The sequence below is a fragment of the Musa acuminata genome, chromosome BXJ2-8 (genome assembly GCF_036884655.1).
Source record: "Musa acuminata AAA Group cultivar baxijiao chromosome BXJ2-8, Cavendish_Baxijiao_AAA, whole genome shotgun sequence".
NCBI lineage: Eukaryota > Viridiplantae > Streptophyta > Magnoliopsida > Zingiberales > Musaceae > Musa > Musa acuminata.
In genome coordinates, this window is record NC_088345.1 from 38799223 (window position 1) to 38821987 (window position 22765).

Here is a 22765-nt window from a genome sequence, read left to right on the forward strand (position 1 = left end):
GTGCACATCAACCCTCACCACCCCCAAACCCCCCCCCCCCCCCCCCCTATTTAATTTGACCCGCGTACTTACTTTGTATGGCTCTCAGAGTTAAATCAGAACAAAAACATGTAATGAGTAGTGCTACGCATCAGTGGTACACGATCCGGTGCAATTTATACGGGATCAAAGAAATGAATGAACATGTGGATGTGTGTCAGCCACGTTAATTAATCATGCATGCCTTTATAGTCCGCAAACTCCTCGCAACTCTACCAGTCAATTTCAACTTCTGTTCCTCCAATCCGTCGTCTTCTTCGCCTTTTTCTGCGGCCCCATCTCTTATAGCCAGAACATGCGCAGGAAGCAGCCGAGAAGGGAGGACGGAATGATGAGCAGAGAAGAGAGAGTTGCCCTTCTCCGTGGAGAAGGCAAGGAGGATCGTGTGTTGGTGAGGAGGTGTTTGATCGAGTCCAAGAAGCTTTGGCGGGTCGTCGGCCCGGCGGCATTTAGCAGGGTGGTGACCTACAGCTTGAACGTCATCACACAGGCCTTCGCCGGCCACCTCGGCGACCTCGAGCTCGCCTCGATCTCCATCGCCAACACCGTCGTCGTCGGCTTCAGCTTTGGCCTGATGGTATCTATCACCATTAATTTCCTCTCCCTCCGCGTCTTCGTGGTCTCAACTTCTCCCATTTCAATACATTGCCACTGGGATCTTTCTCCAATAGACAACTCATGCAAGTTGTTTCAATGAGGATTGGATGGATGGTTGTTTCCGTCTTATCGTTGACTTCTTCCTGCGTACTAGACTCTGGTTCAGAGTCGTTGCAATTGTTGGATCTGATGGTAAGCATATAAAATGCAGCTTGGCATGGCGAGCGCGCTGGAGACGTTATGTGGGCAGGCTTTCGGTGCGAGGAAGTACCACATGTTAGGCGTGTACATGCAGCGGTCGTGGATTGTGCTCTTCATATGTGCAGTCCTTTTACTCCCCATGTACTTCTTCGCCACCCCAATCCTAACACTAATAGGGCAGCCGCCGGCACTTGCGGCACAAGCCGGGGAGGTGTCGATGTGGTTCATCCCGCTGCACTTCTCCTTCGCCTTTCTCTTCCCCCTCCAGAAATTCCTGCAGTGCCAGCTCAAGAACTCCATCAGCGCCACGGTTTCGGCGGTCGCCCTCGTCGTCCACCTCTTCGTCACCTGGCTCTTTGTGTCGAAGCTGCAGCTTGGCCTGATCGGAACCACACTCACCCTCAACTTCTCTTGGTGGGTGGCTGTTTTCTGCCTCCTTGGCTATGTCACATGCGGTGGCTGCCCTCACACTTGGAAGGGCTTTTCCATGGAAGCCTTTGCCGGGCTGTGGGAGTTCATTAAGCTCTCCGCCGCTTCCGGTATCATGCTATGGTATCGTCACTTCTCTTCTCGTCACTAGCATGCTTTAGGTGATGGATAATTCTTCGAACTTGCTGTTCCAACAGCTTGGAGAACTGGTACTACAGAATACTGATCTTGTTAACGGGGAATCTTAATAACGCTGAGGTCGCAGTGGACGCCATATCGATCTGGTAGGTTTCCTCGGTCTCATACATGAAGTTTATACTCGATCTTGAAACAATAACAGGTTCTATTGTTCTTGTTGAACAGCATGAGTATAAATGGATGGGAGCTAATGATTCCTTTGGCATTCTTGGCTGGCACTGGGTATGTGAAAGATGGCATCTACCCCTCAGTTTGTACTACATATTGGTGCTGATGTTTGATATCACAGCGTGCGCGTCGCCAACGAGCTCGGAGCCGGCAATGGCAAAGGTGCGAGGTTCGCCACCATCGTGTCTGTGACGACCTCTTCTGTGATCGGCCTCTTCTTCTGCGTGTCGATCATGTTGCTCCATGATAAGTTCGCCTTCATCTACACCTCGAGCTCAGTCGTGCTCGAGGCTGTCGATAAACTGTCCGTTCTATTGGCGTTCACAATTATCCTTAACAGTGTTCAACCTGTTCTTTCTGGTGAGTGTGTTCTTCTTTTCTTTTCCCTGTGAATACTTTGCATTGCCATTTGTGCTAAATTTCAACTTCCTGCAGGTGTTGCTGTTGGGTCGGGATGGCAAGCGCTGGTGGCATATGTTAACATAGGGACATACTACTTTGTTGGAATTCCTGTAGGAATTCTCCTGGGATGGGTCCTCAGACTTGGCGTTCTGGTATATATGCTTTGTTAATTTCCATGCACGTATGCTACTCTTGTAGTATATTATCAACCCTTCATTAAGCCTTTGATGATGATGATGATGATGATGATGATGATGATGCAGGGAATTTGGGCAGGAATGATCGGTGGAACTGCAGTGCAGACAGTAATTTTAGCCATAATTACCATCAGATGTGATTGGGATAAAGAGGTCATATTTAGCTGGGACTCGATGCCTAGTTTTACTCCGTGTTCCTCGATTCTCCTATTTCAAGTCCCTTTCCCATGCACTTTGCAGGCGGCAATCGCTAACGCGCGCGTGGAGAAATGGTCCAGTCCCAATAAACCATGAAAGTAGATGAAGAAATGTTCACAGGATGTTATTAATAATTGAAATGCTTAATAGCGGTTATTGCAGTATAGGAAAAGAGGACAAAGGTTAGTAAGATCTCTACTCTTTTTACTCGAATAAAATGGATTTACGAAGAAAATTGAACGAAGTGGATCGGTCTAGTTCACCTCAAAGTTAAAAGTTAAGATCTGAGTCTTATGATTTTGATCATAGACCTCTTAAATTCTTATTATTTATTTATGTTTAAAATAACTCATATATTTTTTAAAATCGTAGCAGATAAGTTCCTCTCATCAAGTCTAAGTGAACATACATTAGAGTATGCTTACATAGTATGCTGATTCACTTTAAATCATTAATATAATGATACGTATAATTTGAGGTTAAGATCTATTTTAATCCTTATGGTTTCTATCATGGACCTATTAAGTCTTTATAATGTATGTATATAAGCCTCTTTCATCAAGTCTGAGTTAACATGCATTAGAGTCTACTTACGTAGTATATTAATTCACAATAAATCATTAATATAATAACATATGTAATTTAATTTTTTTAAAAAAACTGAGATCTCTATCAATGATGGGAGGAGGCATCATCGTGGAAGTGACTACTACTAGTAGTATTAAGCCATTGCAGCCTAGTAGGACATCGTACATATGCAGCGTCTCTCGCACTTACAATGAACTCAAAAGTTTTTGGATGTCACTCGCTAGCACTAGGGTGCATGCTACCATGTCGCCCACCACGATGCTGCCTGCCACTACGAACAACACCCACTGGTCGAAGACGTCTAGGAGGAGGAAGAGGAACCAGGAGACCTTGCGTGCCTAGTGTCGAATTGATCGATATATATCTACCTAAGGCAGGACTAAAAGTTCTTGAGCTTGTCATCGGGCAGAAGAGGTTACATATGTATGATGCCTTGCTACGTAGTAATTGCTAAATATTACTGTTGGTAGTCGCTTTCGTAACGATGCATTTTCCCGTCATTGATGGAGGTCCCAATTTTTTCTTAAAACTTAAAATATATATTATTATATTAATAAAGTAAATTTTAATATCTGTTAATTCAGATTTGATGAGAAAAACTTATACATTATATTTTAAAAATATAAAAATTATTTTAAAATATGAATAAATCATACAAAATTCACGATTTCTGAAACACGCGGAACAAACCACTAAAGCAGTTGTACTCACTAAAGTATATGCCTACAACAGATTCCAAATAGGAGGAGGGCGGGAGGAAGGAAACAACGCCTAGGGATCATAATAATGAAATCATGGAAGGAGAAAAATAAACGGAGGATCATCCGATCGAGAGTCAACGGCGGAGACAGCTCCGCGGAGGGGAACGGAAGTAACTACCCGGGCCTAAAGGGCGACAGCAGCGACCGTGGCGCCGGCCACGACGATCCAGCTGACGGCCATGACGGAGGCGCCGTTTCTAGGAGTCGAAGGTGAGGTGGGGGGCCGCTGAAGGGGTCGTGCTGATCGAGGATGGGGACGACGTGGCCGGCGGCGGCGCGGGAGGGGAGGAGGCGGGGGCCTCGGACGGGGACTTGGAAGCCAGTGGGAAGGCCCGGAGAGATACCGTGGGCGGCGAGGACGCCGGGGGGGGGAGACAGGTGCGGCGGTGGGGGAATTCGTCGGCGCCGGGTTCGGGGGTTTCACCGGTGCGGGTGTCGGGCCTTGGGCGAAGGAGGTCGCGACGAGCAGCATGATCGCAAGGAAGAGTTAGGCTAAGCGAAGGGAGGCAGACGCCATCTCCACCACCGTGAGACCCAACAGATCCAAGTCGAGATTGGGAGGGCGAAGATTGAAAGTCGAGTAAGGGCTTCGAAGGAGCAATGTCTAAGTGGGAGTGCGAAGGATATATAGTGGAGAAGAAGCGAGATAAGCAGCCAACTTAAAAGAACAGACGAGCAAGTAGACTCGTCCTCAATCGTCCGATCGATGCTAAGCACGGTTCAGATTCATTAATCAGAGGGCTGCTGACACCGTTTTGGAATACGACGGTTAGGGTCAGTGAAAGGGAGACAACTTAGCGTGACAAGTGGTGTGGTGGATGAAATCATTGGGGTATATGTCTTTCTTCTTTTTTCCGTTAGTTTCCGATGATATTAGAAATTAAAATTTCGATGAATTTAATCATTTTTAAATAATTTTATTTTATTTACATTTTTGTATTGCATGAGCAGGTGGACAGCACATGGGGGGTGCGTTGTTCATGTAACCAGCTGTCGTTCATCGTGCATCAGACGGCCAAGAAATCGAGGTTAGGTGACAGCGGATGGGGTGGTGGCAGTTGTGGACGCGCCGTTGAACAAAACTAGCAAGCAATGGATGAGAAAGGAGTGTGAGGCGCGCGCTTCTCCCGGCAACGTTTTGCCGCCAAATGACTGTCATTTGCCCCGCAGACTCTCTGGCTTTTGCATTCTACCGAAATGTGCGTAGATCTAAAGTCTTGCTGACAATGCCCTACAGTCTTTCTTTCGGTAGGTTGTGGGATCATAATACAGTTAATTCTTTCACACGGTTTTGACCTCACAAGAACTCGAGACAATCTCGTGTACTGATGACAACTGAAGTGTCTGCTTCTTTATTATGACTCTGCAGCCACCAGTGACTACATGCTTTGTTTGATGTACCTTGCAAAGACAGAATGGAACACAAACAGCTTCCCCTGCGGATTAATAGACACACCTCACTTCTCTGTGCACGATTCTTCGGGGGCCTATAAGCTGCTTTATGGAACAGCACCTACAAATCATGATGTTGATATGGTCTTAACAATATTTTTTGCTACAAGAACAGTGAGCAGTGCATCATAGCTTTAATGGAAGGAAAAGTGAGATCAAGACAGATAACAAGAGGCTTCGTAGCCCAAATCAGGAACACCAATCGTGTTCTAGGGCCCGGCTTTCGCTCTTGAGAATGAGTCAAAATAATTCGGATTAACATGCATCAAATCTAATTGTAAGTTGTAGGTCAAATTAATCAAATCTCATTTTCTTGCTTCCACCACGGAGGCACAGATATTTATTTATTAATTTTATAATAAATTCTCAACATCTGCACAAAAATTGATCATGTTAATTTATTTTTACTTACTCTTGTCATGATCCGAGTCTAATGAATTAACATAATACATTCATCAGGTCCATATAAATTACTCATACACATTGTCCACTTCCGATGTGGGACTAATGAAATATTACAACTCTATCATGAATAAAATAAATATCACCACTAGACATGATAATTAATTTTAAAAATCAAAATATAAAATGGCCAAGTGGTGTTCATGCTATTCACTCTGATGAGTCAGATTGGGTTGAAACTTGAAATTGCTAGCAAGGATTTCTCCTCTCATTTCTATTCCATTTAATGCAACCAAAAGCATATATATATATATATATATATATATATATATATAGAGAGAGAGAGAGAGAGAGAGAGAGAGAAGGAGTAGCCTTGAACAAGTAATACGCACGAATCAAAGAGTGAAATGGTTTTCTTCTGCATGCAGAAGCATTCCACTCTCAATTATGAATGCTTCTTCTCAGCATGTCTCCGAACCTTCGAAGGATTTGCCTCTTCTTCAGCTTCTGCCGTATCGGGGAATCCCACCCGTTCTCCATGCCATTAAGCTGCTTCCTGTCGACTTGGTTGCTGGAAGAATGCAAGCTCTTCGTCGTCAACGAGCTCTTCTCTGCCACTGCGACGACCTCCTCATCCTTCTTCTGCCTGGGCGATTCCACCAGGTCAAGTATCGACCCCTCGAACCTGTCGGAGTCCCCCAGCGACAGTCGACGCCCGCTCTCCGTCAACGGGTCTTCGTGCTTCCAATTCTCCGACGGATACTTCGCCATGGTTTTACGGACTGCGCTCCCGCTCGCCGGTGTTCGTGGACTTCTGAAGGCGTCCTTATCAGAAGAATTGCTTGTGGAGCTCAAGTCAATCGACGAGGACGCGACGAGCAAACTCTGCAGCTCCTTTACATTGTCGAGGGCAGCTGCTTCGCTGGCCTTGAGGCATTCCAACTCCTGCGCCATGTTCTCCAGGGAGTTGTCCTTCTCGGTGAGCATGTCTTGGAGCTGGGAATTTTCTTTCCGAGCAATCTCCAAAGCTTCCTTCACCACCGAAGCCTCGTTGACGGCCTGCTTCAGGATGTCTCGCAGCTTGGAGATCTCTTGCCTCGCCGATTTGTGCAGATCGGCCAACTTCGCGTTCTCTTGCTTCATGTTGATGATCTCGTCTTCGCACATCTTCATGCACTCCAGGAACCCCGTCTCCTTCGCGTTCCACGCGGCGAAGGACTCCTCCGCTTCCGACTTGAGCCTCTTGGACTCCTCCGTCGTCACCCGAAGCTTGTTCTCCGTGCGCTTCAGCATGACCTTAAGGCGCTCTGCCTCTCCCCTCGCATTCTCTAGCTCGCACTGCGTCTGGCAGAGCTTCTCCTTCATCCAACTGGACTCCGTCGTGACTTCCTTGAGGACCAAAGCCAGATCATCCATGGCCTTCTTGCTCTTCTCTTCCGCAGCCAACGCCAACCTCAATTCGGTTCTCAGCGCGCCAATCTCCTGGCTGCCGCGAGCGACTTCCGGCGTGACGCCCTTCTCGACGGTGCTGGCCTTGGGCCCTGCGGAACTCTCTAAGATTCCGATGCTCTCGTTGAGAGACCTTATCTCCAATTTGGCTTCTTCCAGCAATATCTTGGTTTGCTCGAGCTGTTTGGTCTGGCACGTGAGGGACTCGAGCATTCTTCTTTCTGATTCCTTGGCTTTCTCCAGCTCAGATTCTAACATCTCCAATCTGGCCTTCGAGTTCGCCTTGTTCTCCTCCTCAGAAAGCATCCTCCATTTCATCTCTTCCAACTCTTCCAGAGCCTGGCAGCGCTCTCGTGCCACATTTTTCAGCTCTTCTTGCAGCTGAAGCAACTTCTCTTCCGTATCCATAGTTTCACCACGTCATTCGATCTAAACCCTAATTCTCTTGCCGAATGGCTGTAGGAAACAATGGTTACTTGACCAAAGAACGTTCTTTTCTATGCGCTTTCGGGAGAGAAAGCTCTTAGGGAAGAAGACAACCGCACGACCGGACACGGAGACAGGGCTGCTGCGAGCCACGCACGGGAGCTTGCGTGAGATGCAGTTTCAATTTGGCAAAAGACTCGTTACAGATATCAAGTTGGAAGGAGAAGAAAGGACGATGAAATCAGAAGAGGAAGCTTGAGATGCCTGCGCCAGGGAACGACAGGCATGACACCAAATCAAAGTGGGGGGTACTCCTCCTTTGTGTTCTCCGCGAAGATTGAGGAGAAGAAAATAGAAAGCGAAGGGGGAGAAAACGAGGGAGAGAGAAGGTAGGAATCTTGTTTTGTGGGAGGCCGTCCCCTCGGCCGCTCCGCCAAATTTGGCGGAGAGCCTCCGCGATGGCATTGCCTCCTCCGCTGCTCCGCCTACTTCGTTGGACGACCGCGTGACGGCCGCACGACTAGGATCCACGAAACATAAAAATTCCTTGCCGACGTGGCGGCCTATCGTTGGTGGATCACCTGGAGTGTAACATTTGAGGTGAATAGAACTGCCACATCGACCACGGTAGTACCCGACACCGTAGTCCTTCGAACTGTGCTTTTTCTTGCCCACGTAGGATGCGAACGGTGGCTCCTTTCGCGTTGTCCAATGGAAAGACGAGCTGGTGACATGTGGTGAGTCTTTTCTTTCAGCCGATCCCAAAAGGAGGAAGAATACCCTGCCACGTCCATCAGTGAATGACGTCATGAAACGAGATGGTGGACTTCGATCATGGCCGTTGGATCTCACAATCTGACGGCTTCAGTTAGAAGTTAATGCCCAAGCATGGGCGGGACGGTCAAAAGTTGCTGTCGGTCAACCAAAACCTTTGTATGTGGCCTTATTTTAAGGGGAAAACAATGGGGACCTCTCGCCAAAAAGGAGGCAAACGATCACTGAGCGATCACGTGACTCTTTCCCCTCCCTCCCTCCTTCCTCTTTGAGTTGTCGTTATGTGCGGTCTCCAAAACGCGGCTTTTTGACGGTCCACATCGATCTCGGTCCCCCTGTCACTGTCACTCGCACTGTGCTCATCTTTGGGCCACCAACCTATCATATCAAGGTAATATGAAGGCAAATTTCGCTTGAATTCGAACACTGTTAGATGATGCTTATTGTACAGTTAGAAAAAGGAATAAAGGTAGAGAGACATTCACGGGAAAGTGTTCATGGAGAAGACCCATCGTTGCTCGGGCACCACCGCGGCTGCGAATGCCAGCTCCTTAAACTGTGATGCTAATGCTGGTACTCTCAGCGGCGATGGCGGCCAGACGAGGAGCAACGGCATACAAAGTTCACTCAAGTCCCTCAACAGAGCCTCTTATAAGATCTCCAAGCCCCTCCCCAGAAACCCCGTTGCTGACCCTACCCCCGTCGCTGCTCGGGCCGCTCCGGTCCCCAAGCTGCCGGAGACGGCGGCCGGTGGGGGTGGGGGTCCGCCGTACCAGCCGCAGCCGCCAGTGTACAACATCGACAAGAACGACTTCCGCGACGTCGTCCAGAAGCTCACCGGATCCCCCGCGTACCACCAGAGCCGCCCGCAGCCCGCGGAGGCCCCGCCTCTGCCCCCCCCTCGTCCTTGTTCGGCCGGCCCCCCCTCCCGTCTCCACCGCATCCGTCCGCCGCCCCTCGCCCAGCTCTCCCCGCGCCAGACTCCCCCGGTTCCGGCTCCGCCGCCCCTCTCCCCTCTGCCGCCGCTCCCGGCCGTCAGCGCCGCGGCGGAGTCGCCGATCTCCGCCTACATGCGTCGCCTCCGCAGCGTCGGCGTTCCGTCCGCCCTGGCCCTGTCTCCCACGTTGGCGCCGACCTTGCCGCTGGGTATGGGCTGCCTTCTGTCACCGCGGACGGCATTTCAGATGATGATAGCGGCTCCGGGGATGCAGTTCCCGGCCTCCCCAGGGGTACAGCTGGCGAGCCCCAGATTGGGAGATCCCTGATGCCCATGGCTCTAGTCGCCATCGGCAAAGGTTATCCTTTTTCAGAAGAATTTTAGTGTACATTAAAAATATGGTCTTTCTTTCAGAATTGAATCAGCCTTTGATGTCTGCAACCTAAAAAGATTGTTATCGTCGACTGCAATCCGAAGGTCAAAGCCCCTTTCCAATCTGCTGATACTAAATGCCATAGAAACCAAAAGAGTGAAATGGTTGCTTTGATGTAATATACGAAGTTCATCAATTCAATATGTTATCTTCTTCTCAGTATTAGGCATTTCTGCGTATTATGGTAGTTGGAGTGTCATTTTCATACCGAGTGGCATAATAATGCTGAGGCAGTGGGCCTGATGAGTGTGGAACATTGACCGAGGAATTGTTCTTCCCTTGCATATCTGTTCCCTCTGTTCGTCATCTATTTCCTGCAGTACAAACTCGAAAGCTTTGAGGTGATGCAGAAGTATTTAGATTTCATGAAACGTAAAAGAATTGGGTGGATCGATGACCCGCTTATCAGATTAGAACGTATCCCACACTTGATATTAGCGAAAAGGCTTCACAGGTCGTCATAGATCTCCTTTTGTACTGCAAACTCTTATAACTTCGTTACACCGTTGGCGATATGGGACTAAACGATACGTTGGAGGACTCATTCCTCGTAACCCAAGGAAGACAGAGGATGCATCGAAGCCGGTTCGAATGAGATCTGATACTGATAGTTCTGGGAACCAAATAAATGGCGACAATTTTGGTGATACTATCAGAAGTCATAATAGAAATTGGTTTTTTTTTTTTTTAATGTAGATGTAGATAAAAGAAGCAATAGTAATTAGAGAAAACTTGTACCATTGGTGTTGTTGATTTTGGTTATTTGATACGTTGATAGATGTTGATTTTAGTTATTTGATACGTTGAAGAGATCGAATTCCTTTTGGGAATAGGCGGTTTCTCTTTTCTCCAAAGCAATATAAAGAGGAGCTCTAATTGCTGGTTCAGTAAAAACTGAACTGGATTGATCGTTTCGACCTATGAAACGATGGATTCTCTCTCCTTTAAACACTAGCGAGTATGGAGTACTTTCGGAAATCGGTCATGCCAATCACTATTTGGTGTTTTACCTTTTGTCTCCTCTCCTCTCTATTAATCACTATTAAGCCAATGGATTCAAACCACTTGAAACCAATCAAATCACAAACAAGTAAACTTTCTATTAAACACAAAAAAAAAATAGCTTCCTTCTCTCCATATAACAGATAATATAAGTTTTATGTGAAAGTCAATGTTGCGTATCGATGGTGCATTTCGATACCACGATACGAAATTAAGATAACATCAAATAAGTATCATCAGGATGTCTATATGTCATTTTTCAAGGATATCCCTGTGTATGTATTCTTCTCGTATCAACTTAAATATATAATCTATATAGATAAGTGGAGCAGATGGATCCATGTGTATTCTTCTCATGTCAACTTAAATGTGTAATCTACGTATCAACTTTTGATCATCCTCCAAGTGAGGAATTGTCTGTACTTTCCAACCTCACTCATGTCGATAGTTGATCTATACTAAAATTATATTTTTTAGATTAGAAAAAAAGATGGAGCAGCATGATTGATCCTTGTCTTCTCTTCATCTTATTTAATTTTGTCCCCTCCACCTATCACACGTAAAAACCTTTTTTTTTTTTATTCGAAGTTCCAACTTTGGTTGATTAGAATTTATTCTCATTGGGCTCCATTTTTAGCATATCATTTTGTATACTAATTATTAGATTTTGTGATCGTTTATAATTGGATAAGATATATATAATATAACTAATTGGATTATGATGAAATATATTGACAATAGAAAAGAACTCCACTTAAAGTAGGGTTATTTAGGAGACAACCGGGAGGAACTCTCCTAATTACTTATCCCAAACCCTCTACTCTTGTTTATAAATAGACAGAATCTCTAGGGACCGAAAACAAGAAGAAATTGAGAGATATATTGGTCAATAAAAAAAAAGTCCACTTAAAGTAAGATTATTTAGGAGACAACCGAGAGGAACTCTCATAATTTCTTATCGACTCTCTGCTCTCACTTATAAATAGACAGGATCTTTAGAGACTAAAAATAAGAAGAACAAGAAAAAATAGAGAGGTTATCTTAATTGAGGGATTAGTCTTTTTCTCAACTCTTCTCCCTAACCATCAATTTAGGTGGTCATGTGAAAAGATAGGAAGAGAGGAGAATGATCTAGTTCCTTTTGCAGATTCACAACGATCTCTTTTCATATGACATTAAAAGGTACATATCGTTAAATCATATCTAATTATTTGATTTCAATCCTGACATAAATGATTGTTTCTGTATTTAATACAGCATATTACATATTTTATGCTTACACTAACAACATGCATAAAGAACGAGCATGCCAGGTCCATGTAGTAGTACTACACAAAGGTGACACTCAAGGGCTCATCGTGATCAATAACCCACGTACACACTATACTTTATCTTAGCCAAAAGTATGAGAAAGGTATGTTTGGTAATGTTGCATTTCTCCTTCATTTAGACTATCTTTCTGCGAGATAAAATAATCTACTCCTCCAATTGTCTAATGGATCATCATTTTATTGCTTGAATGAGCATATTTTTTTACATAAAAATGGACGATGGATATAACGATGTGATGATGATGATAAGTCACTGACAAGTAAAATGGTAACAAGTCATAGATGTCCTCTCTTCCTCTTATATTATTCTTCTTTCCCATTAGAAATACGAATATGATTTACCAATTTTGTTTATGCTTTAAATGGATAATTGATGGAGGAAAAAAGAGAGAGAAAAAAAAACTTAGACATGTTTAAAAAATAAAAAATGATATCGATCATGCCAAGTTTTTTTATCATTACAACTATTTAACAAGGAAAGAATGAATTACAACTTATAAGGAAATATTTGTCAAAAATAATTACTCTACATGTAACCATCTATGTTGGAAAAAGATAACATCTATTTAGTGGAATGTGCCACATGAACCAAGATCAAATTCAAAAAAATATTCAAAATATTTATAACATTATAGAGATTATCTTGATACTTCCTTGAAGCATTGATTATAACAAGGGGGCTATGGGCATAATATCCCATGTTAGTCTATTTACATCTATCTTCTCGACCTACTATAGGAGAAAAAAAAATCATAAAGAGATATTCTCAACATAGGTCTTTTTTGTAGGGTTGTTAAACGGATAACACTTCGAGCTTTCTAATGGACTTAGAATGGGATCATTGATCCTACAAGAGTGGAAGATAATTATCAATATTAAAAGTTAGATACTTGAAGATTATCATCAACATCAAATGTCATCATTTTGATACTAGAAAGAGGATCAACACATCACAAGAAAACTATATTCGAAGCTTGCACATGCTCTAGTGATGACATCTTGCTCCCCTCTTATTGTACTTTAAATATCTTCTTATCAATCAACACTTCAGGATTAGCCTAGGCTCCTATCTAATATTGATTATTGCTTAACGATCATAACTTCCCACTTCCCTTGTAAGATCGATACATACGATGATCTCTATTGAAGTTTTCATTAGCTTGACCCAAAAGGTCCAAGCCCTATAGGAAATGATACAGATGGGCATCTCCTTCCTATCACAACCGTGGAAGATGGAACCAACATACCCCACCTTGCATGCACAACTATGTAAAATGAATCATCAATTGGAGAACATACATTAAGAATTTTATCGAACAAGAGGCGATGACCAGATTTTAAAAGCACTAAGAGGGGGAGGGTGAATTAGTATTTTCGAAATAAAGTTTCGATTTGAAAAATTTTGATTGAAAAATATGTATCAGAAATGCATTTAACTTAGAATGTGAGTAAGGGTAGTGAGCAATTCAACTAGTTAGTAATAGTAAGAAAAAACATAAAGAGAAATGTAAACTAGATTTATAGTAGTTTAGTCATCGTGACCTACGTTCACTCTTGATTCCCCTTCTTTCGATGCCATTGACTTGTACTATCGATCTTCTTTTCAATGGGCGAAGATCAACTACCATTGTTACAACTCTTTCTCCTTTTCACAGACTTAGGAGAAAATCTTCACAATATCTTTTACAAGAAAACCTCATACCTCCCTTAGAATGACTTTTAAACTTTGTTGAATCTCGTATTTTGATGATGAAACCAATTGATAATTATGTTTATGTTTTAATCTGCGTTTTTGAGTGACGCAGGATGCTTCAATCAGGATGAGACAATTAAAGCAGAAAAAATCATGTTGTGCCGGAGGAACATGTCAGAAGATTGGACGTCGGGCCGATGGATCGGTCGACGTATCGACAAAAGGCTTCGGGCCGTAGACTCGGGCATCGGACCAAGAAGAGCGGGTATTGTGCCAAGGATATCAGAGTTGCAGAGTCAACTGGCCGATTGGGCAATAGGCTGTAGGAGAGGACGATGCACCGAATAATCGGACGAAGCGTCGAGGGACCAATGACATGCCGGACAACTTGGTTAATTGCTTATGATTAATTGTCTCGATCGAAGTTTTATTTTACATGTGTAGGATTAACTACGATGGAAGTAAGATATGCAGTAGGAGTTGTGCTAGAGTCAAGACTATGATCACGTTAGGAGTTCGAGAGTTCGACGGAAGTCCGGACGGCCGTCGGAGGTTCTACGGGAACAAATCCGAGAAGTCCGGGAGCTTGCCAAAGAAGCTCATCGGAACTCGCCAAGTGAATCGTCGCAACTCCAGAAGTTTGCTGGAAGTCCACCGGAGCATCGCCGAAGGTTCATCGGATGTTTATCGAAAGTTCGTTGGAAGCTCACCGGAAGAAACGGTTGACGCACCGGAGCAAGTTGCAGTAAATGTCTTAAGAAATATCGTAGTTAGCATATAGATGAAGCTATAAATGGGAGGTGATCACATTAACTTAATCTGGGGACAATTGGGCCCTTGATAGTGTTGAATCTCGTATTTTGATGATGAAACTACTTGATATATGTTTATGATTTAATCTGCGTTTTGAGTGACGCAGGATGCTTCGATCAGGATGAGACAATTAAAGCAGGAAAATCATGTTGTGCCGAAGGAACATGTCAGAAGATTGGACGTCGGGCCGGTGGATCGGTCGACGTATCGACAGAAGGCTTCGGGCCGTGAACTCGGGCATCGGGCCAAGAAGAGCGGGTATTGTGCCAAGGATATCGGAGTTGCGGAGTCAACTGGCCGATTGGGCAATAGGCTGCACGAGAGGACGATGCACCGAAGAATCGGACGAAGCGTCGAGGGACCAATGACATGTCGGACAACTTGGTTAATTGCTTAGGATTAATTGTCTCGATCGAAGTTTTGTTTTAAGTGTGCAGGATTAACTACGATGAGAGTAAGACAAGCAGCAGGAGTTGCGCCGGAGTCAAGATCATGATCACGTTGGGAGTTCGAGAGTTCGACGGAAGTTCGGACGGTCGTCGGAGGTTCAGAGAGAACAGATCCGAGAAGTCCAGAAGCTTGCCAAGCGAAGCTCGTCGGAACTCGCCAAGTGGATCGTCACAAAGTCCAGGAGTATGCCGGATGTCCGCAGAAGGATCACCGAGGGTTATCGGTTGATCGACGGAAGTTGGCCGGAAACTCGCCGGAAGAAGCGATTGACGCATCGGAGCAAGCTGCAGAAGTTGTCTTAGAGATAATCGTAGTTAGCACGATGATTAAGCATGAAAATGGGAGGTGATCCCATTAGCTTAATCTTGGGGCAATTGGGCCCCTGAAAAGATTCAAAGTGGGTCGAATGGAGTGAACCATTCGGACCCTGATTGCACCAGGAGGTGCAACCGCCCCAGCCAGGAGGTGCAACCGCCCCAGCCAGGAGGTGCAACCGCCTGGGCTGTGGGGCTGGGAGGTGCAACCGCCCCAGCCAGGAGGTGCAACCGCCAGGGCTGCACGGCTGGGAGGTGCAACCGCCCCAGCCAAGAGGTTGCACCGCCAGAGCTCAAGTTCCGAGCTCTGCCAGGCGATGCAACCACCAAGCTCAGTCTTCGAGCTTTGGCAGAGAAGTGCATCAGCCTGAGCTCAGTCTCGAGCTTTGCCAGGTGATGCATTCACCAAGCTCAGTCTTCGAGCTCTGGCAGAATGGTGCATCAGCTTGAGCTCAGTTTGGAGCTCTGCCAAGTGATGCAACCACCGAGCTCAGATTTCGAGCTCTGCCAGGTGATGCAACCACCAAGCTCAGTCTTCGAGCTCTGCCAGGTGATGCAACCATCGAGCTCAGTCTTCGAGCTCTGGCAGAGAGAAGCAATCGGCAGAGCTCAGTCTTCGAGCTCTGCCAGGCGGTGCCACCTCTCCAGTCGAGAGGTGCAACCGCCTGATCCCAGAATTCTGGGATTTGATCGATTTGATCGTTTTGAGCTCGAATTTTGAATTGGGTTGGGGCCTATAAATACCCCACCCATTCAGCACTGAATTGAGCAAGAACTGACCCGAAATCTTGATCTTTTCAGTGGTTCTTAGAGCTCAAAACTGCTAGTTTTCCTCCTCCTTCTGTTCTTCAAGTTTGAGTTGAAAAGAGAGGAGAGAAAACATCTGTAAAGGTTGTCTCCTAAGCCTGTCAAAAGGAGAGAAATTGTAAGAGGGAAGTTTGGCCTTCGCCCATTGAAGGAAGGCACCTAGTTGATGTCGGCAACCTCATCGGTGGAGGAAGCCAAAAGTGGAGTAGGTCAAGGCTGACCGAACCACTCTAAATCTCTGGTTTGCGTTTATTTTCGAGCACTTTATCATTACTGCAAACCTCCCTCATCACTACTGCTCTCTGCGCTTTCACGAACAAGTTCTAAGTGCTGTTCTTCCAAATCTGCATTCAGACGTAAACTCGTATTTTCATACATTACAGTTTACGTTTACGTTTGATTCTGCAGAACTGTTTTCCGCGCTTTTACGAACGAGCTTCCTTGCAGTTTACGCTTACATTTTAATCCTATTAATAACTGCAATCTGTCCTCTACGATTTTACGAACGAGTTTCAACATTTAGACGTAAAACTGCATTCAGACGTAAATCGGCTTTCCTCGCTCAATCATCAGATTTCAGTTCACGTTTACGTCTTGATTTCAACTGCATACTGCCTTCTGCGAGTATACAAACGAGTTTCAAAGTTTAGACGTAAATCTGCGTCTAACTGCGTTTAGACGTAAATCTGCGTTTAGACGTAAAACTGCGTTTAGACGTAAAACTGCGTTTAGACGTAAAACTGCGTTTAGACGTAAATCTGCGTTTAGACGTAAAACTACGTTTAGACGTAAAACTGCGTTAAGACGTAAATCTGCGTTTAGACATAAATCTGCATTTAGACGTAAATCTGAGTTTAGACGCAAAACTGCGCTTAGACGCAAAACTGCGCTTAGACGCAATCTGCGCTTAGACGCAAACTGCACTTAGATACAAACTGAGAATTTGCTTTTGCATCATAATAGTTTTTGAACGAACGCAGCTTTTGGTTTTTAATTTATTATAAGATTTCCGCTGCACTAATTCACCCCCCCCCTCTTAGTGCTCTCGATCCTAACAATTGGTATCAGAGCGGGGTATTTCTCATTTCGGATTTACACCCGAGAGAAATGACTTTTCAAGAGGGCTGTTCGGTCTTTCGTCCACCGTTCTTTAACGGATTGGACTACACTTATTGGAAAACTCGAATGAGAGTTTTCTTAATTTCTCTAAATCTGGATTTATGGAATATCATTGAAAACGGTTTTCAACTTCCCTCCAAACCGATGAACGAATGGTCGGTTTTGGAGAAGAAGAATTTTTCTTTAAACGCAAAGGCTATGAATGCCTTATTTTGCGCATTGGACAAAAATGAGTTCAATCAGATTTCTACGTGTGAAACGGCTTTCGATATTTGGCGCACTCTTGAAATCACGCACGAGCGAACTAGTAGAGTCAAAGACTCGAAAGTTAATATTCTACTGCTTGATTTCGAGCTTTTTCATATGAAACCAAGCGAAACCGTTGTTGACATGTACACCCGTTTTACGGATGTCGTCAATGGTTTAAAATCACTTGGTAAAAGCTTTTCGGATTTTGAACTCGTTAACAAAGTTTTGCGCTCACTTTCTAAAACTTGGGATTCAAAAGTAACTGCTATTCAAGAATCGAAAAACTTGAACCATTTTCCACTTGAAGAACTAATTGGTTCATTGATCACATATGAAATGACGTGCAATGCACGTGAAGAACTTGAGAACCACCTTCCAAAGAACAGGAAGGATTTGGAACTCTGGACAAATGAATGCCACTTGAGCGATGACTCAAGTGATGAGGACAATGATGAACAAACCAACCTTCCAAAGAACAGGAAGGATTTGGGACATAGAACATTTGAAGACCACTCGAGCATAAGCTCAAGTGATGGTAAACTTAAAATGAAACGAAAATTAAAAAGCAAAAAGAATGGAACCACTTGCTTTAAACGCAAGAAGAAGAACAAAAATTGGGATGAATCGAGCTCCTCCGAAGAAGAGAAAGTCAACAAAAGCAAGGCGGCAAACTACGCCTTAACAGCCTACAATGATGAGGTAATCGAAATCCCCCTAATTTACTTCGAAATTACATGATGCTTTTCATGATGCATTTTTCTTTTTCTTTAAATTTTCTTGAAAATTATATTTTTAATAATTTAATAATGAAAATGCAAAAATATGATCATGCTTGTAATCTTGAAAATGATAATGAAAATTGCATGTCTTATGTTAATGCAAGATAGAAATCTAATGATTTTACACCTAGTGAGATTAATCTTATTTATGTGCTTGAGAAGCAAGAATGTATATTTTGATGATTTTCATATTGCTTTTCAATGACGATACATGGCTTTTGTCTGGAAGGCTTGATATTTTTCATTGTCTTTGTTTATTAAATATAATGTATGGTTTTGACATAAAAATAAAGATTAGAGCATGCTATTATAAAGTCAATCATAAATTAAAACTAAAGAAGTTTTAGGCATTTATAAGAATCATTCAAAATTATGTTCAATGAAACTTTGCTTAATGTTGCAATGAAAATATTAAAGTTATACTTGATGATTTCAGATTTGACAAATGCTACACTTTAAATATGAATCATTCTTCAATCAGATTAAATGCTTCAATCATTTTCTATCTCTAAGAGTTCTCGATTTTGGTGAAATACAAGTGATGAATTCATTTATGATATCTTGTAAATCACTTGAATTATGAATGAGTTTTTCTTTTTTATGATGTGTTAAAAGAATCACTTAAAAAAGAAAATGTTTTTCCCATTTTATCGAGATTAATGATATTATGTGAATCTCGAGACTGATCTTGATGAAATAGTAATAACGTTATTCATGTTATGAATCTTAAAAATGATTGAAATATTTAACACTTTTATGCTCTTCCCCCTACTTTCTTCTTGTTTTCAATGATAAAATGGGGAGAAGTTTTGATCATGCATGGTAGGATATAATTTGACAAAATTGATACCATCATGATATGAAACATTTATAATGTACAATTATGCATGCAATACTTGTGCTTTCTAATTATGATGTAAATCATGATTTAAAATGCTATGAGTGCCAAGTTACACATTTTGAGAAGAAATTGTTATATTGAAATATAAATGTAATGTTAATGAATTTGTGCATTGAAACTATAATGATGCACAAATAAGAATGATTACTTACCTTTGTCATGATTTAGAAATTGATGTAAAGGGTTTTTCCCTTGTTGACAATGACAAAGGGGGAGATAGCTAGTTTGCACAAGTCAAGAAGATGCAAAAACTTGTTTGCTAACTTGCTTATTTCAAGAAGCAAAAGTTGTCTTCTTGAACATCACCATCTTGAATATCTCAAGAAGCAAGACTTGCAACTTGCACATTACAATAGGAAGCAATAATCATGAGCTTACACAAGAAATTTATCTTGCATTTGCTTTCGAAATTTTTGCTAGCTTATATATTGTGAAACTTGTATATCGTAAAAATTGCTAGCTTGTTGGTCTAAAGAGAAGCAAAAAGTTGCTATCTCAAAAGAAGCAAATGTGCTATCTTGCCTATCTCAAGAGGCAAAAATGCTAACTTGCGCATCTAGCAAAGTGAGCAAAATTTTCAAGAAGCAAGAGTTGCCTTCTTGAACATCTCTAATTTGCTAGCTTGCATGTTGTAGAACTTGCTATCTTGAACATTACCAAAAGTGCTATCTTATATGCTATAAAACTTGCATATCTAAAACTTGATAGCATGAATGTCCTAAGCATGATATAACACCTGCTAAATCTTCTAGCTCCAAGATTGCATGATGATAAAACTTGATACTATGTTTTTCATGCAATGAGTTGAACCAATATCACACACACACTTGATTGTAGTACTTCTCCTTTTTGTTGATGACAAAGGGGGAGAAGTATGTTGATGACATGACATGTGATGCATAAGTTTATGCATAAGTTCATGTTGACGTGTTGCAAGTATTCATGATGAATATTGCAATGACTTGAATTCAGTTTGAATTCAAGGTTCTATCAATATGGCATATTGATAGGGGGAGTTTGTTTAAACTCCGGGAGTTAAGTTTAACTCCGTCATCAAGTGGTTGTCATCATCAAAAAGGGGGAGATTGTTGAATCTCGTATTTTGATGATGAAACTACTTGATATATGTTTATGATTTAATCTGCGTTTTGAGTGACGCAGGATGCTTCGATCAGGATGAGACAATTAAAGCAGGAAAATCATGTTGTGCCGAAGGAACATGTCAGAAGATTGGACGTCGGGCCGGTGGATCGGTCGACGTATCGACAGAAGGCTTCGGGCCGTGAACTCGGGCATCGGGCCAAGAAGAGCGGGTATTGTGCCAAGGATATCGGAGTTGCGGAGTCAACTGGCCGATTGGGCAATAGGCTGCACGAGAGGACGATGCGCCGAAGAATCGGACGAAGCGTCGAGGGACCAATGACATGTCGGACAACTTGGTTAATTGCTTAGGATTAATTGTCTCGATCGAAGTTTTGTTTTAAGTGTGCAGGATTAACTACGATGAGAGTAAGACAAGCAGCAGGAGTTGCGCCGGAGTCAAGATCATGATCACGTTGGGAGTTCGAGAGTTCGACGGAAGTTCGGACGGTCGTCGGAGGTTCAGAGAGAACAGATCCGAGAAGTCCAGAAGCTTGCCAAGCGAAGCTCGTCGGAACTCGCCAAGTGGATCGTCGCAAAGTCCAGGAGTATGCCGGATGTCCGCAGAAGGATCACCGAGGGTTATCGGTTGATCGACGGAAGTTGGCCGGAAACTCGCCGGAAGAAGCGATTGACGCATCGGAGCAAGCTGCAGAAGTTGTCTTAGAGATAATCGTAGTTAGCACGATGATTAAGCATGAAAATGGGAGGTGATCCCATTAGCTTAATCTTGGGGCAATTGGGCCCCTGAAAAGATTCAAAGTGGGTCGAATGGAGTGAACCATTCGGACCCTGATTGCACCAGGAGGTGCAACCGCCCCAGCCAGGAGGTGCAACCGCCTGGGCTGTGGGGTTGAGAGGTGCAACCGCCCCAGCCAGGAGGTGCAACCGCCTGGGCTGTGGGGCTGGGAGGTGCAACCGCCCCAGCCAGGAGGTGCAACCGCCAGGGCTGCACGGCTGGGAGGTGCAACCGCCCCAGCCAAGAGGTTGCACCGCCAGAGCTCAAGTTCCGAGCTCTGCCAGGCGATGCAACCACCAAGCTCAGTCTTCGAGCTTTGGCAGAGAAGTGCATCAGCCTGAGCTCAGTCTCGAGCTTTGCCAGGTGATGCATTCACCAAGCTCAATCTTCGAGCTCTGGCAGAATGGTGCATCAGCTTGAGCTCAGTTTGGAGCTCTGCCAAGTGATGCAACCACCGAGCTCAGATTTCGAGCTCTGCCAGGTGATGCAACCACCAAGCTCAGTCTTCGAGCTCTGCCAGGTGATGCAACCATCGAGCTCAGTCTTCGAGCTCTGGCAGAGAGAAGCAATCGGCAGAGCTCAGTCTTCGAGCTCTGCCAGGCGGTGCCACCTCTCCAGTCGAGAGGTGCAACCGCCTGATCCCAGAATTCTGGGATTTGATCGATTTGATCGTTTTGAGCTCGAATTTTGAATTGGGTTGGGGCCTATAAATACCCCACCCATTCAGCACTGAATTGAGCAAGAACTGACCCGAAATCTTGATCTTTTCAGTGGTTCTTAGAGCTCAAAACTGCTAGTTTTCCTCCTCCTTCTGTTCTTCAAGTTTGAGTTGAAAAGAGAGGAGAGAAAACATCTGTAAAGGTTGTCTCCTAAGCCTGTCAAAAGGAGAGAAATTGTAAGAGGGAAGTTTGGCCTTCGCCCATTGAAGGAAGGCACCTAGTTGATGTCGGCAACCTCATCGGTGGAGGAAGCCAAAAGTGGAGTAGGTCAAGGCTGACCGAACCACTCTAAATCTCTGGTTTGCGTTTATTTTCGAGCACTTTATCATTACTGCAAACCTCCCTCATCACTACTGCTCTCTGCGCTTTCACGAACAAGTTCTAAGTGCTGTTCTTCCAAATCTGCATTCAGACGTAAACTCGTATTTTCATACATTACAGTTTACGTTTACGTTTGATTCTGCAGAACTGTTTTCCGCGCTTTTACGAACGAGCTTCCTTGCAGTTTACGCTTACATTTTAATCCTATTAATAACTGCAATCTGTCCTCTACGATTTTACGAACGAGTTTCAACATTTAGACGTAAAACTGCATTCAGACGTAAATCGGCTTTCCTCGCTCAATCATCAGATTTCAGTTCACGTTTACGTCTTGATTTCAACTGCATACTGCCTTCTGCGAGTATACAAACGAGTTTCAAAGTTTAGACGTAAATCTGCGTCTAACTGCGTTTAGACGTAAATCTGCGTTTAGACGTAAAACTGCGTTTAGACGTAAAACTGCGTTTAGACGTAAAACTGCGTTTAGACGTAAATCTGCGTTTAGACGTAAAACTACGTTTAGACGTAAAACTGCGTTAAGACGTAAATCTGCGTTTAGACATAAATCTGCATTTAGACGTAAATCTGAGTTTAGACGCAAAACTGCGCTTAGACGCAAAACTGCGCTTAGACGCAATCTGCGCTTAGACGCAAAACTGCGCTTAGACGCAATCTGCGCTTAGACGCAAACTGCACTTAGATACAAACTGAGAATTTGCTTTTGCATCATAATAGTT

General features: G+C 43.8%; 3 protein-coding genes across 3 annotated transcripts; 2 read left to right on the forward strand and 1 right to left on the reverse strand.

Annotated features, from left to right (window-relative positions):
* The first annotated feature begins 363 nt into the window (after positions 1-363).
* Positions 364-2666, forward strand: LOC135619443 (protein DETOXIFICATION 27-like). Its single transcript, XM_065121454.1, has 7 exons — positions 364-616; positions 848-1389; positions 1464-1550; positions 1630-1686; positions 1754-1992; positions 2068-2186; positions 2298-2666. The coding sequence occupies exons 1-7, from the start codon at positions 368-370 to the stop codon at positions 2523-2525; spliced, it is 1521 nt and encodes a 506-aa protein (XP_064977526.1). The 5' UTR covers positions 364-367; the 3' UTR covers positions 2526-2666.
* Positions 2667-5995: 3329 nt separating this feature from the next.
* Positions 5996-7561, reverse strand: LOC135619444 (WEB family protein At3g02930, chloroplastic-like). Its single transcript, XM_065121455.1, has one exon. It carries the CDS (start codon positions 7487-7489, stop codon positions 6074-6076), a length of 1416 nt encoding a protein of 471 aa, XP_064977527.1. The 5' UTR covers positions 7490-7561; the 3' UTR covers positions 5996-6073.
* Positions 7562-8716: 1155 nt separating this feature from the next.
* Positions 8717-9810, forward strand: LOC103994896 (VQ motif-containing protein 9-like). The gene has a single exon (XM_009415355.3). The coding sequence runs from the start codon at positions 8779-8781 to the stop codon at positions 9544-9546; it is 768 nt and encodes a 255-aa protein (XP_009413630.2). The 5' UTR covers positions 8717-8778; the 3' UTR covers positions 9547-9810.
* The last annotated feature ends 12955 nt before the right edge of the window (positions 9811-22765 follow it).